We start from the raw sequence: 14,356 nt of genomic DNA, 5'->3' as shown, positions 1-14,356 counted from the left end.
TGACTAACAGTAACTGGACTTTAACTTAAACTGTCCATATTATATGGGGCAAAGAATGGGTCAACTCTGGTGCTTTTCAGAAGATCAGCAAATATTGAAGCAGGTGGAGCACTGTGGCCCTCTAGTGGTGAATTGATGTGAGCTAATGAGCCAAGTACAAAACAGTCAAGTTGTGCAAATAGAAAAATAATCATGTTCATTCGGCTCAAACGTGAAAATCAGTTTACAAGACAGTGAAAGGAAAACAGTTCATCAGCATAACAAAATATAGAACTGATCATATCTGTTTACAAAGGTTATTTATACAAAACAGGCATATTCACAATATGAAAGTTCAAAAGTGCTGCAGTATATTTCTTGGAGACAAGAGGATTTAACCAGTTGATGTTTGCATGTGTTAAACTTCAGTATGCAGTCAGAGCCTTTACTCTCTGCTATCTACCAGTGAGGGTTTGACAAAAGATGAGGAAACTGAAAATGGCTAAACCATAGAACAGTTACAAAGCAGTACAAAACTCACGTCAGCATTGTTATGATAAAAATTACAAAATGATCCTCAATCTAATTTTTGCCTTGATGAAACAAAACTCAAGACACTCACCTGTGACAAAACAAACCAAGGCTCTCAATTTCAGTTCAATTTCAATCCTGTTGTACACCCTCATCAGTAATTTGCACTATGTTTGATATTTACAAGAAGTTTCTATTTCTATTACGAAAATAAGTTCAATTGATTATCAATCAGAGAGACATGTTTTCTTAATGATCCAATCGGGCCTTTTACCTTTTCACTGGAGATCAGTATTCTGAATGTTCCTTCTTATCTGCACTTTTTTTTTTAACTATTCAGTAGTGATCATTGTAATCATTATACAGTAAGAAAGTCCAACATGAACTGTAAACTCTTCAGTGTGTGAGGCAGTCAGCAGAACTAGCTGTCCTTAGCAAACTCCGGCACCTCTGGCACCATGCAGACCTCCAGGTGGCCGGGCATCTCCAGAGCCAGAGCAGGGTGACACAGCTGGGTGAAGCTCTGGCTGAAGGCACCCAACAGCTGACCACTTTGGGCATTGTAGAAAGATAGACGACCAAGCTGGTAATCCAGGAGAGTACCCACCCGCTCAGGTGACTCAATCACAAACACACTGGACTGAACATCATTGTGGAGCAACTGATAACTGCAGCTGGAGAGACAAAAGGAAGCACAGATGGACGTTTTAGACTAAGACAATGATGGGAAACATCTTTGAAAATGAAGGGAGGTGCTTTATCCCTACCCGGATGGTGCTGGTATACACTGCAAACACCAAGACAGGCTGTTTTCTCCTAGTGGGATGTTACTTTTATTGGCTGTGCTGTATGCCACTCCCAGCCTGTAAGCTGCACTTCCTGAAACAACGGTCTCCCAGTAGTAGTGGCCTCTTGCTGGCAACAACTCACCCAGGATGGACGGGCACCTGGAAAAACACAAACTACATTTTAAAATTTAAAATAATGTATATTCCTTATACAGTTTCCAGGGTCTGAAGAGTGGTAAGGGATGACTGAAACAGTGTTAAACTCACTGTTTGTCTAGGTGTGGTACATGTTCATGTGCATCAGGGGAGTAATGCAGGGTGGTCTGGTCCGCTGACAAATCCAGAGCAGGGTGAGCTGAAGCTTTCAGCAGGTGGAACTTTGTTCCTAAAAAAAAACAGAGGTAAGAAAATTTGAAGGAAATAGTCAATTCTGCACTGTATTTGTGCAACATGACACACAAATAGCAGTATAAAGATAGTTATAAAGTAGGTTTTTATTTTATTTTATTTTTTTACCTTTGGTAGAAATAAGTGCTGCCTCGCTCTGTTCGCTGGCTCCAGCCTCATTCACAGCTTTGATGTAAAACAGGTAGTTTTCGTTGGGCTGCAGGAGAACTTTATGTTCACAGCTTTTGATACCTGATATTGATCTAGAAATATTGTAAAGACACCACATATAGGCAGACACATACGTACAAATAGACATACATGAAAGGAATTAGCTTTTGTATCTCCAAAGATGGCAACATATAACTGTAAGTTTGACAAAGTTTGAATACATTTGCTTTATTCAGCTAGTTTTTTTCAGTGAATTCCAAGACAGCTATCTTGTTAAATTAGCTGCAGCCTTTGGTAATCCAGGTCTGATCTGTGAGGTGCCTTAGACCCACCTGAGCCCTTCTCCCTCCAGTTCATACTGGCGACAGTACTCCAAGGTGTAACTCTGTCCAGTATGCTTTCCTGGGCTCCATCTCAGCATGGCTGAATCCCACATGACAGTGCAGAGCTCAGTATCAATCACTGGCACTGATGGAGCTGCCATAAACAAAGCCAGATTAATAAAACCAGGACAGTGTGAAAATGTCTTCTGGCTTTGAAGTGCAATACCGTTAAACATTCAGCCACACTGATGTAGTGTAGAATAATTACTTGAAAAATCAAATTGTCTCTAGCACACAAGCAAATAAAAAAATGTTTTAAAAAGCTTTCCAGTTTAGGGCTTAAGTTACAATAATACTACAACTCTGTCCATCAGACAAGGTTGTAGTATTGTTGTAACTTAAGCTGCAGTGTGTGGACTGACCAGTTCTGAAGGCAAGTCTCTCGCTGGGCAGAGAGCAGCCGGTATAGTTGACAGCCATCACCCACACTTTGTACATCTTATCAGGCTCCAGCTCCTCCAGGACACAATAACTCTCTTTCACTGTCACACGGTACTCCTCTGACACAGCTGCGGACAACAGCAATACAGACATGTAGTAACATAACTATGGAGACAAAAGAATGTGAGTTTATATATTGTGTCAACAAAAACTGTGCCCACTACAAATATCAGAATACACTGGTATAAAATCCATAGAAGACCTTTAATACATTTACTTTTTCTCAGAACAACCATCATCCTTTTGTCAAATTCAAGAACTGTTAGTCAGAAAAGGATGTTAGAAAAACAGAACTTTGGCAACTATTTTCCAGTTTAAAAACCATCCTGGGAGTATTTACCTCCTTGTGGATCCTCCATGCAGTACACCTGGAAGCAGTCTATGATATCTCCTGGGTTGATTTTCCAGTAAACGGTGACATTAGTGCTTGTGGCTGAGCCTGGCTCCTGGGGCTGAAGTGTAGGCCTTTGAGGCACTGAGGCCAGGAAATATATAAGATTCATGACTGTCACATACAAGAAAACAGACTTCCTGCATATTTGAGATGCATCTGCAAACATGTTTATATCAGACTGACCTGGGATTCCCTTTCGTTGTGCAAGGTTTGAGCTGGAAGCGTTGCCTTTGGTGTAGTCCTCGAATACCAGCAATCCCTTGGGACCCAGCTCCAGTGACATGCTTGACTCCAGAGCTGCCTTGAGTCTAAATACACAATCACAGTATTTAGCCTCTGGCTGCAACTACAAGTCAGTGTCAAAATCCTTCTTGCTGCAGGCTGAGTTTGGAATAGAAAATGTTGAAGAAAATTTACCCCACAGTTCACAGCTCTGCAGGTCAAACAGCATGCTGTATTAGTTATCACTACCCAGTAATATGTTAGTGTATACGAAACAACACAAGCTCACTCTCCATTCACTGAAAGCACAATACCTTGCATGAATGTCTTCAGGTGACTAATGGGAGAACAGATTGAAGAGGGATCGATCAGAAGTTTGACACAAACTGAAAAAAACAACCAGTGGGCAAATGTAATACTAAGTTTCAGAAGCATCTGGACTCACCCGAGCATCAGTCTCAGCCTCTCTGGCCGTGATGTCCAGAGTGGCCTTAGCAGAGTCGATGTTTCCCTGAAAGGAGACGATCTGGTCATACAGCTGCTCCAGCTTGGCCTTCTTTTCCTCCTCCATGTTGACAGACATGTTGTTGTACTGCTCCATCACCAAAGCCATTATCTCCTCGTTCTGCACCTGCATCGCCGCCTCAGTCTCTACACAGTGGTCCTGGAAGAGAGGAGGGGAACAGACAGGAGAGGTGATGTCCAATCAGTGTAACTTACGCAAAAGGGAATTAAACAGTATTTTTTATGATTGGATGACACTTTTAAGAATGATAGAGTCCCATTTTGTATTAAAAGTGTTTGATTTTACACTGAAAAGACATTACATTTTTATGTCTCAGATATATAATTATGGCATAATTTCTTTCCACCAAGGCACTAACACAATTAAGTCGGTGTGCTTTACCTCTACAGAGTTGTAGGCCAGCTCCAGCTCAGATACCAGGTCCTCAATGTTCTCGGACCTCCCCTGCAGCTCTGAGATCCAGTCACCCAGCCTCTCCTGGTATAAAGACACAGATAGGTTAAGTTTCACATTTACAGTATATTATAACTGGGATTAAGGAAAGGATCATCTTTGCAACATGTTCACATTAATGCTTTAAATCAATGCTGCTGCTGCTGCTGCTGCTGCTGCAATGCTTTCTCACTGCGCTGACACTTTGAATCACATTGGGGCTGCTCACCAACCAGTGAGATCAAAGCAGGTGAATTATCTTGGAGGAGTTATGGGATAAAAACCTGATCCGGGTGCAACACGTTTGACAGTTTCAAGTGATGGAAAACAATGCAGCAGTGGATTTCTACATTCAGTGTTGAATTTGTATTTTAAGAACTTGCATTATGTCAGTAAATTGTATCGTCTTTTAACTTAAAGTCCTCTTCCAGTCAAATAATGTATTTAACTGTTTGTTCCTTCAGTTGGATGTTTGAGATTCACTATGCAGAATGTTGTATGTGCAATTTGACACTAGAAGCTGTTTTCACATTAATGTCTTGAAAGTGGAAAGTTTCTCTGTACTCCCTTGAGGTGAAGAGGTGGGCCTGCAAACATAGACATCCCAACTAGTTGGGAGCAAATCAAGGGCCAGTAAACAACTTACAGAAGTGTGGTTTGGAAACATTTGGACATTTTGTGTCCAGCGGTTCAACTTTTAAAATTAAGAATATTTATATAATTATAGATTCTGGATTCTTCAATGAGGGCGAAGGAGTAGATGTCATTTTATGGAGTATTAACAAGTTAACTGAATATTTTCTGACACAATTCATTATTCCAAGCAGACAATTTTTAAATGTCCTTTGTTTGGAGGGAATCTTTAAATGTCTTCTTCCTCATTACTGCAATAATGGAAAAAAGACATTTCCACAGCAGATTTATTCATGACAGTTAATTTAACTCTCTCAATTCATCACTTACAGGGTACCAAACATTTTCCCAACGGTGGCAAAAGAGGAACATTTTATTTTATTTAGGCAAAATACAATTGCCATCTATCTCCATCAGCAAGGATGGATGATCTTTTTTATTGTTGTCATCTGGAGTGATAAACCAGGAAATCTGCCTTGTGCAGCTGTAAGGGAAAATGTAGGAAGGATATTCCCGGAGGAAGAACAGCAGTAATCCCCTGTCACCACCCCAACACTGACAGCTCAGATTTAATAGGTCAAGCTGTGGTTACTGATCGCTCTGGGGTTGACCGCCTCTCTACTAAGTGTCAGAAAACAGGTGTGTCTGTGTGTGTGTGTGTGTGTGTGTGTGTGTGTATGAGGGAGAATGTGTGAGCATAGTTTGAGATGTCTACGTCTGTAGAGATGGAGGGGTTGCTCTGAGAATTGGACTGGATACAGTTTTGCAAAGTTGTTTTGGAATTAATGTCCCCCCAATGGAGCGTCTGAATAGAATGCACATCATGGTGCTGAAGTCAGACTTGCCATGCAGCTTTGATCTCTGTCTCATTTAGAGTCCAGCTGTCCATGTTTCACTTAAAACACATCACACATGGCCAAGACTCGGTTCAAATATCATCTGGAAATGATAGTTGATCATCCTCTGTGTGTTCCAGCCTTCGATTTAGATGCCAGAAACTTTACTGTGATTGTTAACCGTAATCTTTCACTTATTTGTTGATAAAAACACACTTCACTCATATTGTCTGTCCTCACAGATCACTGAAAAACAATTGAAAACTGAAGTGTTGTCTTGTTACAGAGTGGTCTGTAATTATATTCATAAGATAACTATATAGTAAATGTGCATATTAAATACTGATAAATACTCATCAACAGGTTAAGAAAACGTAAGATTACTACATTACTTTTTAGATTACAAAAAGATGCATTGACACTATTGACTATTAAAATGAAGCAGAGGCTGACCCTGTGCTGACCCAGAGTGACAACGAGCGAGGACAGTGTGTGAACAGATCACATATCAGTCCCCACTTGATGATGTCACAGTGGACCTTTCCACCGATCAAAGCAGAGCATTACATTACAGCAATTCAATGTGCATGTCCGCAGCCTGCCAGCAGCCTGAGTGGAAAAGTTACAGCTGACTATTTTAGGACCAGTTTATTGTGCGATGACCCAAACTAACAACAGTAAAGTGTGCAATGATCATAACTCTTTGCTGTAATAATGCTGGTAACGTGTACGATGATGAGCTACTATTACAGCAAGCATCAGTCATGGGGGCTGCTGCTGCATCATTTCAGCAGCATATAAATAGCTGTGTTCTGCTTTTATTCTGTTTATCATATCACAGATATAAGGATAAGAAATAGTTCCGCATTTTGGGAAATACACGTGGAGGCAAATGCAAATGTATTTCCCAAAATGTTGGGCTATTCCTTTAATTTTCCTTTTTAAAAATTACATTTTGTAACACCTCACTACACATGTCTATTACATCATATAAAAATAATTTATATACTAATATTGTACTTGTAAACTAAGCTTAGTTCATACAAAAATAAGCAGTAAGTATTGTTAAAAGTTATCAATGGTGTACTTCTTGATAATATATAACTAATACGTTTGTCAACTAAGTTATTCAATCAAAAGAACAGTTACTATTTTGTTAATTGAAGAGCAAACTTTATATAAAATAAAAGTGAATTTATCTATGAAAATTAATCATACGCAACTTTCCAATGGGTTTCACTGTGGCTCAGGAGGTAGAACAGGTTGTCCCCTAATCAGAAGATCAATGGTTCGATCCCCATCTCCTCCAGTCCACATGTGAGGATACTGAACCCCAAATTGTTCCCGATGGCTGCACCAGTGGTGTGTGAGTGTGAACATGCATTAGATAAGATCCTGATTAGCACGTTGGCACCTTGCAAAGCAGCTTGTGCCATAAGTGTGTGAATAGGTGAATGTTGACATGTATTGTAAAGCACTTTGAGTGGTCGCAAGAATAGTAAGGTGCAATGTAAATGCAGTTTACTGTTTATCCTATATATATTTTTTCTGTTTTGTTTCTGAAGCTCGACAAAGTCTCACTTGAACTCAAAACAAATGTTACTGTATATTTACACATCAATACGACCATTCAAATTACACATTACCTTGATCTCCTCGTAAGCTTTGTCTACAGCAGTCACCTGGTGGCTGTAATGCTCTCCACTCTCACAGTCGTCTTTTGACAGCAGACATTCACAGGTGAGACAGAACCAGTCCATCCCTTGCAGCTCAGCAGCCAATCGAGCCTGTCTTTCCTCTTCAGCATCGATGATCTCATAGTCATCCTCAATCAGCTCTTCATCTACAGACATATCGAAGACTTTGTGCTCCATCTCCACCTTCATCTCCATCCTCTCTTCTCTCTCTTGACAAGACTCAGGTCTTGGTTCCTCTGCATCTCTCTGTATTTCGGGTTCTGTAATCTCTCTGGCATCCTGTTTGTATATCATCTCATATTCAGGCTCCTCTACAGTCACCTCTGGACCTTCTGCAACTGCTTCATCTCGCTCTATCTTTTGTCCTACATCTTCTCTGTGTAGATCGATCTCTGGACTTACATACTCTGTCATAATGTTTATTTCTGGAGTGTCCTCCACCATGTACATGTCTACCTTTTTCTCTGCCTCTGCTGCTACTGGTTGTACATCTTCTCTGTGTAGCTCAGATAAATCCTCCCTGGGAGTAAAGCTCCTCAGAGGGGAAAAGATGCCTTCGTCTTCTTTCAAGTCCCTGTCTGTCTTCTGTTCTTCTGTGTCAATCTCCTCCACAGGTGTTGCAGGTAAGTAACTCCTGTCCAATTCATTTCTGAGTAATGCTTCTGGCTTCAGAGCAACTTGTTGTTCTACTTCTGGTTGAGGCTCTGTTTTTTTTTCATTCACTGCTGCCTGAAGAGCCTCTGAGCATATTGTGGAGTTTTCAGAGGCTGTCAGTTTGCATGTGATGTCAGGTTCAGAGAGATCGCTTTTTGTGATCTTTGCTGGCCGCTGACCGAGCTTTATGTCCATCTCTACAGCTTGACCTTTAGAGACGAGAAGGATTAACTCAGCACCCACATTCTCCAGGTCCTGAACACCAGTCTCTGTGTCCTCAGTTGGTGTTTTAGCTCTAACTTTAGCTGTCAATTTAGTTTTCTCTGTTTCACTACCAGCTGCTGACTTGTCTTGCTGATGCTGCTCAGTTTCAAGGATCTCATGCTGTTTCTTGTCTGAATCTGTCATGTCTCTGTCTGGCATTGGAGGTTCTGTTATTTCATTTGAAATTTCAATTTTAATCTCTGACTCCTCATCAACTTCAGTTACAAATTTAGGTGACTCACTCACAATTTTCTCTGTTGAAGCTTCCTGCCCTTTTTCTTCTTCAGGAACTGCTGTTTGCACATCTGTTGCCTCACCACTTGTTACCTCCTGTAAATCAATCTGAATTTTAGTTTGGATTTCTTTTTCATCCACTGTCTTTTCAGTTACCTTCACTAGTGCATGTAGCACTGGTTCATAGTCAGCGATAACGTCAACAGGTGGAGCTTTTTCAAGGGCAAGTGCTTCTTTCTCTTTACACAGGGATGCAACTGCTAATGTCTCTATTTTAGCTGAGGGTTCAGCAGAGTTGAACATTTCCTGTCTTATAGTCCCAAGTTCTTTCACTTCAGCTGGGGTCTCGGTTTTCATCACAGTTATGTTTTTCTCATCAGCAGTCACCATCTCTGTGTCAATTGTTGCCTGTTCTGTTTTTACAGCAGTTATCTCTTTCTCATCAGCAGCCACCATCTCTGTGTCAATTGCTGCCTCCTCTGTTTTTGCCACAGTTATGTTTTTATCAAAAGCAGTCACCATCTCTGTGTCAATTGTTGCCTCTTCTGTTTTTGCCACAGTTATGTTTTTATCAAAATCAGTCACCATCTCCGTGTCAATTGCTGCCTCCTCTGTTTTTGCCACAGTTATGTTTTTATCAAAAGCAGTCACCACCTCTGTGTCAATTGTTGCCTCTTCTGTTTTTACAGCAGTTATCTCTTTCTCATCAGCAGCCACCATCTCCGTGTCATTTGCTGCCTCTTCTGCTTTTGCCACAGTTATGTCTTTCTCATCAGCAGCAACCATCTCTGTGTCAATTGCTGCCTCTTCTGTTTTTACAGCAGTTATCATTTTCTCATCAGCAGCCACCATCTCTGTGTCAATTGCTGCCTCTTCTGCTTTTGCCACAGTTATGTTTTTATCAAAAGCAGTCACCATCTCTGTGTCAATTGCTGCCTCCTCTGTTTTTACAGCAGTTATCTCTTTCTCATCAGCAGTCACCATCTCTGTGTCAATTGTTGCCTCTTCTGTTTTTACAGCAGTTATCTTTTTCTCATCAGCAGCCACCATCTCCGTGTCAATTGCTACCTCTTCTGTTTTTGCCACAGTTATGTTTTTATCAAAAGCAGTCACCATCTCTGTGTCAATTGCTGCCTCCTCTGTTTTTACAGCAGTTATCTCTTTCTCAACAGCAGCCACCATATCTGTGTCATTTGCTGCCTCTTCTGCTTTTGCCACAGTTATGTTTTTATCAAAAGCAGTCACCATCTCTGTGTCAATTGTTGCCTCTTCTGTTTTTACAGCAGTTATCTCTTTCTCATCAGCAGCCACCATCTCCGTGTCAGTTACTGCCTCCTCAGATAAACTCTTCTCAGTGGTTTCTGTTTGTACTTCAGATTGAACAACTATCTGAGGGACCTCAGTGATTACAAGCGCTTTCACTGCTGTCTCCTCTGTTGCTTCTTCAAGCACCTCAGCTGTTTTTTCTGTCTCTTTTTGTGTCTGACATGGCTGCTCAGATTCAATAACACTTTGCTCATAATCTTTTTCTTCTGGTTCTTCTTGCCGGTGCTCCACACTGTCCTCTGTTTTCTCCTTGTCCACCTTTTGAATTTCAGGACGAAGCTTATCAGTACGGCTCTCAGGAGGCTCAATCTCGTCTCTTTTTACATCATGTTTCACATCCTGATCCTGCAGTTTCTCCTTCATTGGTTTAGACTCCTGAATTGATTCTTCTGAGGCTTGTCTGACAGCTTGCTCTTCAGTCACAGTAGAGAGTTGTATTTCCTCACTTTCCCGTTCTGTTTCTGTAACTATTTCCACTTTATCTTGTAAATATTCTCTTATCTCTTCAGTGCTGGCCTCCTGTGCTTTTGGCTCCCCTTTCTTTGTCTCATCCTTGTCTTCTTCTTCCACCACTTTTGTTAGACATCCTGTCATTTCAAACTTACTCTGTGACCAGAGCATCCTCCCATCCCTCTTGTCCTCCACTGACTCTGATTGAACCTCCACTGTGGCAGTTTCATCTTTCAAAATGAACTTTTCCAGGTACCCGTCAGCTTCCTCCAAATCTAACATGCATCTCTTAAAAGATGCTACACTTTCTGATTCAGAGTACTCCTCATCACTCTTCCGCCTTTCACCCACAGCGTCCTTGTAAAGGTCAGAGTACATGAAGGACATGGCGGTGGGCTCCTCCAGCAGGATGGGGTCAATGATCTTAGGGGGTCCAGGGGAGATATAGATAGGGGTGAGGATGGACTCTTCACTCCCAAACAAAACTGAACCATTCTCCTTCAAAGATCTCTGGCTTTCTCTTCGTGCTCTCATCACTGCTCCATCATCTTCCTCGTTGTCTTCTCTTCGCTGCAGTGCATCAGAAGGAGCTCTGTCTCCATAGAAGACCTCATCCAGGTGTTCCCCAACTATCTCCACATCTGTAACAAAAACAAAGGAGTCCTCTGATGCTAATGGGCTGTCTGTGGCTGCCTCCTTTGCAGGCTTTTGCTCCTCTGCTTGAGGTTTCACTGAAGGTTGTTCCAGCTCCACCTGCAGCTCTGGAACTTGTTCTCCAGGAACCACCTCATCAAGCAGGGTAAACTTCTCAAAGTAATCAATGTCGCTGGAGATTTCTTTCTGATTGGGTGTGTTTCTGAGCTCTGTGTCCGCTAATGACTGAGAAGAGTCCTGTTTCGAGGGCTGTGGAGTGATTACAATTGGCAAATTAATCCATGGAGGACATGCATTGAAATGAATTTTTATTGGTCAAATGTATGTACTAATTTATGTCAAAAGGTCAACTAAAACCAAAACTAGTGTAAAATGTTCTGATAATCAAATAAATCATTAAATACCTCTTGAAGATCCAATGTTTCCATCTCATCTGGCACAACATAATCCTGTAGTTGTTTCCAAGTATGGTGGTTTTTTGACTTGATCTTGTGAGTCTGGTCCAGATAAGACAAATTGTCCTGCATCTCTGTGCTCTCCTCTTCATCCACTGTGGGAAGTTTGGACGGGACCCTGATGTTGAGAATCTCATAACCCTCTGAAATCAAACTAAACAGCTGCTGATCTTTGCTTTTTATCTCCTCCAAGTCCGGCTCTGTTTCGGTTTTCTCCGGTTTGACATTTGGTAGAGACACCTCTACCATCTCACGTCTCTCCACTCCCAGAGCTGAGGCCGATCTTGAGCTGCCAGGTCGGCTCAACCTGTCCCCTAGTCTGCTGCTCCTTCCTGACCTCGTCCTCCTGCGGATTATTTTCTCCTCATCAAAGACGATGGTGATCTTGCCTGCGGTTCCAGAGCTTTCCATGCTGCAGGCTTCAGAGAGGGAGCTGGTCTCAGAGGCCCAGGGAGTAGAGCAGCGACTAGAGGCCGTCTCCCAAACAATACCACTGTCCTCACTCTGAACAGTTACCATGGAGAATGAAGGATCCACCATCAGGCACTGGAGTTTGGGCTTCACAGATTGGTCTTGGACAACTTCTCGCAGACTGATGGAAAGAGGAATGAACAGAGAGAGTTAGAGAAAAGAGGGGGACTGTTCACAAGAAGAGGAACGATATGACTAGACTGCAAGGGGAGATCCTTTTGATACAGCTCATGGAAATGCAAGTGGAAAACAAACCAATGAATCAAACTAAAACATATCTGAGCTTCATGTGACAAACCACCAACATGTTTTGCAACACTGAAACAACTTAGCAAATCGAAGCAGAAAACATGGTAACATCTGCTGATCTTTTCTCAAGATGATTACTTAAGTGGTGTATATCTCCAGCATTAGACCAGGTCGCTGGTGCCAGGGTGCCAATGTGAGAGGTGTGATGAAATAATGATCAAATGTGCTATGAGCTATCCCCCCTGTTATGAATCCAGCTTGGCCCAGCGGCGTTATAGCAAAGTGATGTCCCAAAGCGTCATGCATGTAATATTAGAGAAGAGATGCCAGGCCATCTAAGATACATCCAACATATTGGTGCCTTCTACTATTTCTGACTTGGCAAAGGGAGCTAGAGCACCCAGTATGAAACACGATAAATGAAAAGTAAAATATGGGATGGTGAATAATATTAAATAGCAGAATAGAGCTGCCTTCAATGCCACACTGACACTTCCTTGTATGATCACATCAGCAGAAGAGCAGATGATCTTTACACATATTAAATGAGCACGACTTTGTGTGACTCGGATCCACCTGTACAGTCACACGATTCAGACACTGAGACATTGAAACAATATGAAAAAATGTATCTGAGCTAACAATCCTCAAAGCAAATGAATCAACACAGACTCATTTCAATTCATTTCTTGGTAAGATATCCCAGCAGGAAAGATGTCTTTTTACACAAGGATAAGTTTGGTTATTCAGCTTGTAAGATCCAGACAAGTGTATTAAGCACCTGTTATGCAGCTCCTCCACCTCATCTTCATTGTCCTGGCTAATAGAATCTAAAGGCCCGCACTCAAACTCCTGCAGCTCTGTCATCTCTGTGTCGAGACTCTCGCATTCCTCCATCTTGACAATATCCACCAGCTCTTCCCTTTGCCGTTCCCAACGTCGTTTTCTGTATGTTTTAGAGTCCTCTTGATGTTTTTGGCCACTCTGATTTCAGAAGGGTTGCTCTGCCTGTTTGTGTCATTCTAAGTTGGGAGCTGTCCATCTGACTCAGCGAGGGACAGAAATAAACTTGAGTGGGGAATGAAAAGTGGGGAGTGGAGATGGACAGGGGCAATGCAGTGAGACGGGTGTAGGTCTCAAAGGGTCCTGAGTTAGGCACACTAACAAAAAAGAAAAACTCTTATAAGAGGTTGGATTTTCAACATATTATAACTTGATTGCTATAGATTTGTCAAAATAATCATGGGTGGGTCCTCGTCTGTCCTGTGGCTCACAGCTGAATGAGGCAATGTGCCTTTAAGATCAAAATCCCCTTTGCTAAGTTAAATATAGGCCATGCGCTGAAACAGTACCCCGGCCCCCCTGCTGCTGCTGGCAACAGGGCCCCACACACACACACGCACACATCTTGTAAGGTATCTACCTCATAGCAGTGTTGGCACTATGCAGAAGTCATAAAACTAGGTGTAATAAGGCATCAAACCAGAACAAAAACCTGTACACGAACTGCCAGAAAAGGCTGCTGAGAACACCTCGACAAAAGGTGTGGACTTCCTGGATTAGTTTTATCATCTTTTTAAGGTCAATGAATCATAAGCAGCTTGACATACAAAATTACCTTGAAGTTGCCAGTCACAGTGGAAAGTGACAAGTGAAATTACATCAGTTCACACATTATCAGGTGGAATATGGTTGATCGGACCAGATGTGGGGTTATTTGTGCTTATGATCAATATGTCTCAGTGATAGTTACTCAGTAGCACATGAATGTGATTAAAATCAGTGATGTTGATTTTTTAACTCCAAGGTGATCAAACCATATTGTTACTATACTTAAGGTCCCCTTTATTTAGTATTTATAAGCAGTATACAAACATCGAATGAATGATTTAAAACACACTATAGTGTAGTTCTGAGCAGATACTTTTAAGTGTTTTACTATATGTATTGTATTAAGTGTATGTACAGTATTCATATTCTATATTCTTGTAACTGTTTACCTATATTGTCATTCATTATCTGCTTATACACCAGCCTCAAGTGCAAACATAAGAAGCCAGAGTGCAATTTAATGTAATTTTGACACTTCTATTAGCATAGTCACAAAATCTAGTGGGCTTCACATAGAGCTCAAAAATATGAAATGAAAACAATTGTACATCTTCAGAGATTTATTTTT

General features: G+C 41.5%; 1 protein-coding gene across 1 annotated transcript; it reads right to left on the bottom strand.

The window, feature by feature from the left end:
• Positions 1-181: 181 nt before the first annotated feature.
• cmya5 (cardiomyopathy associated 5) lies at positions 182-13,074 on the bottom strand. Its single transcript, XM_062417843.1, has 14 exons — positions 12,959-13,074; positions 11,407-12,049; positions 7,901-11,251; positions 7,370-7,741; positions 4,204-4,299; positions 3,742-3,960; positions 3,258-3,420; positions 3,021-3,155; positions 2,602-2,748; positions 2,189-2,333; positions 1,815-1,948; positions 1,566-1,683; positions 1,278-1,457; positions 182-1,184 (listed from the first exon to the last, which is right to left on the bottom strand). Exons 1-14 carry the CDS (start codon positions 13,072-13,074, stop codon positions 932-934), a joined length of 6,072 nt encoding a protein of 2,023 aa, XP_062273827.1. The 3' UTR covers positions 182-931.
• Between the last annotated feature and the right edge of the window lie 1,282 nt (positions 13,075-14,356).

The sequence above is a fragment of the Scomber scombrus genome, chromosome 4, assembly GCF_963691925.1.
Source record: "Scomber scombrus chromosome 4, fScoSco1.1, whole genome shotgun sequence".
Taxonomy (NCBI): domain Eukaryota; kingdom Metazoa; phylum Chordata; class Actinopteri; order Scombriformes; family Scombridae; genus Scomber; species Scomber scombrus.
This window is presented reverse-complemented; position numbering and strand designations above follow the sequence as displayed.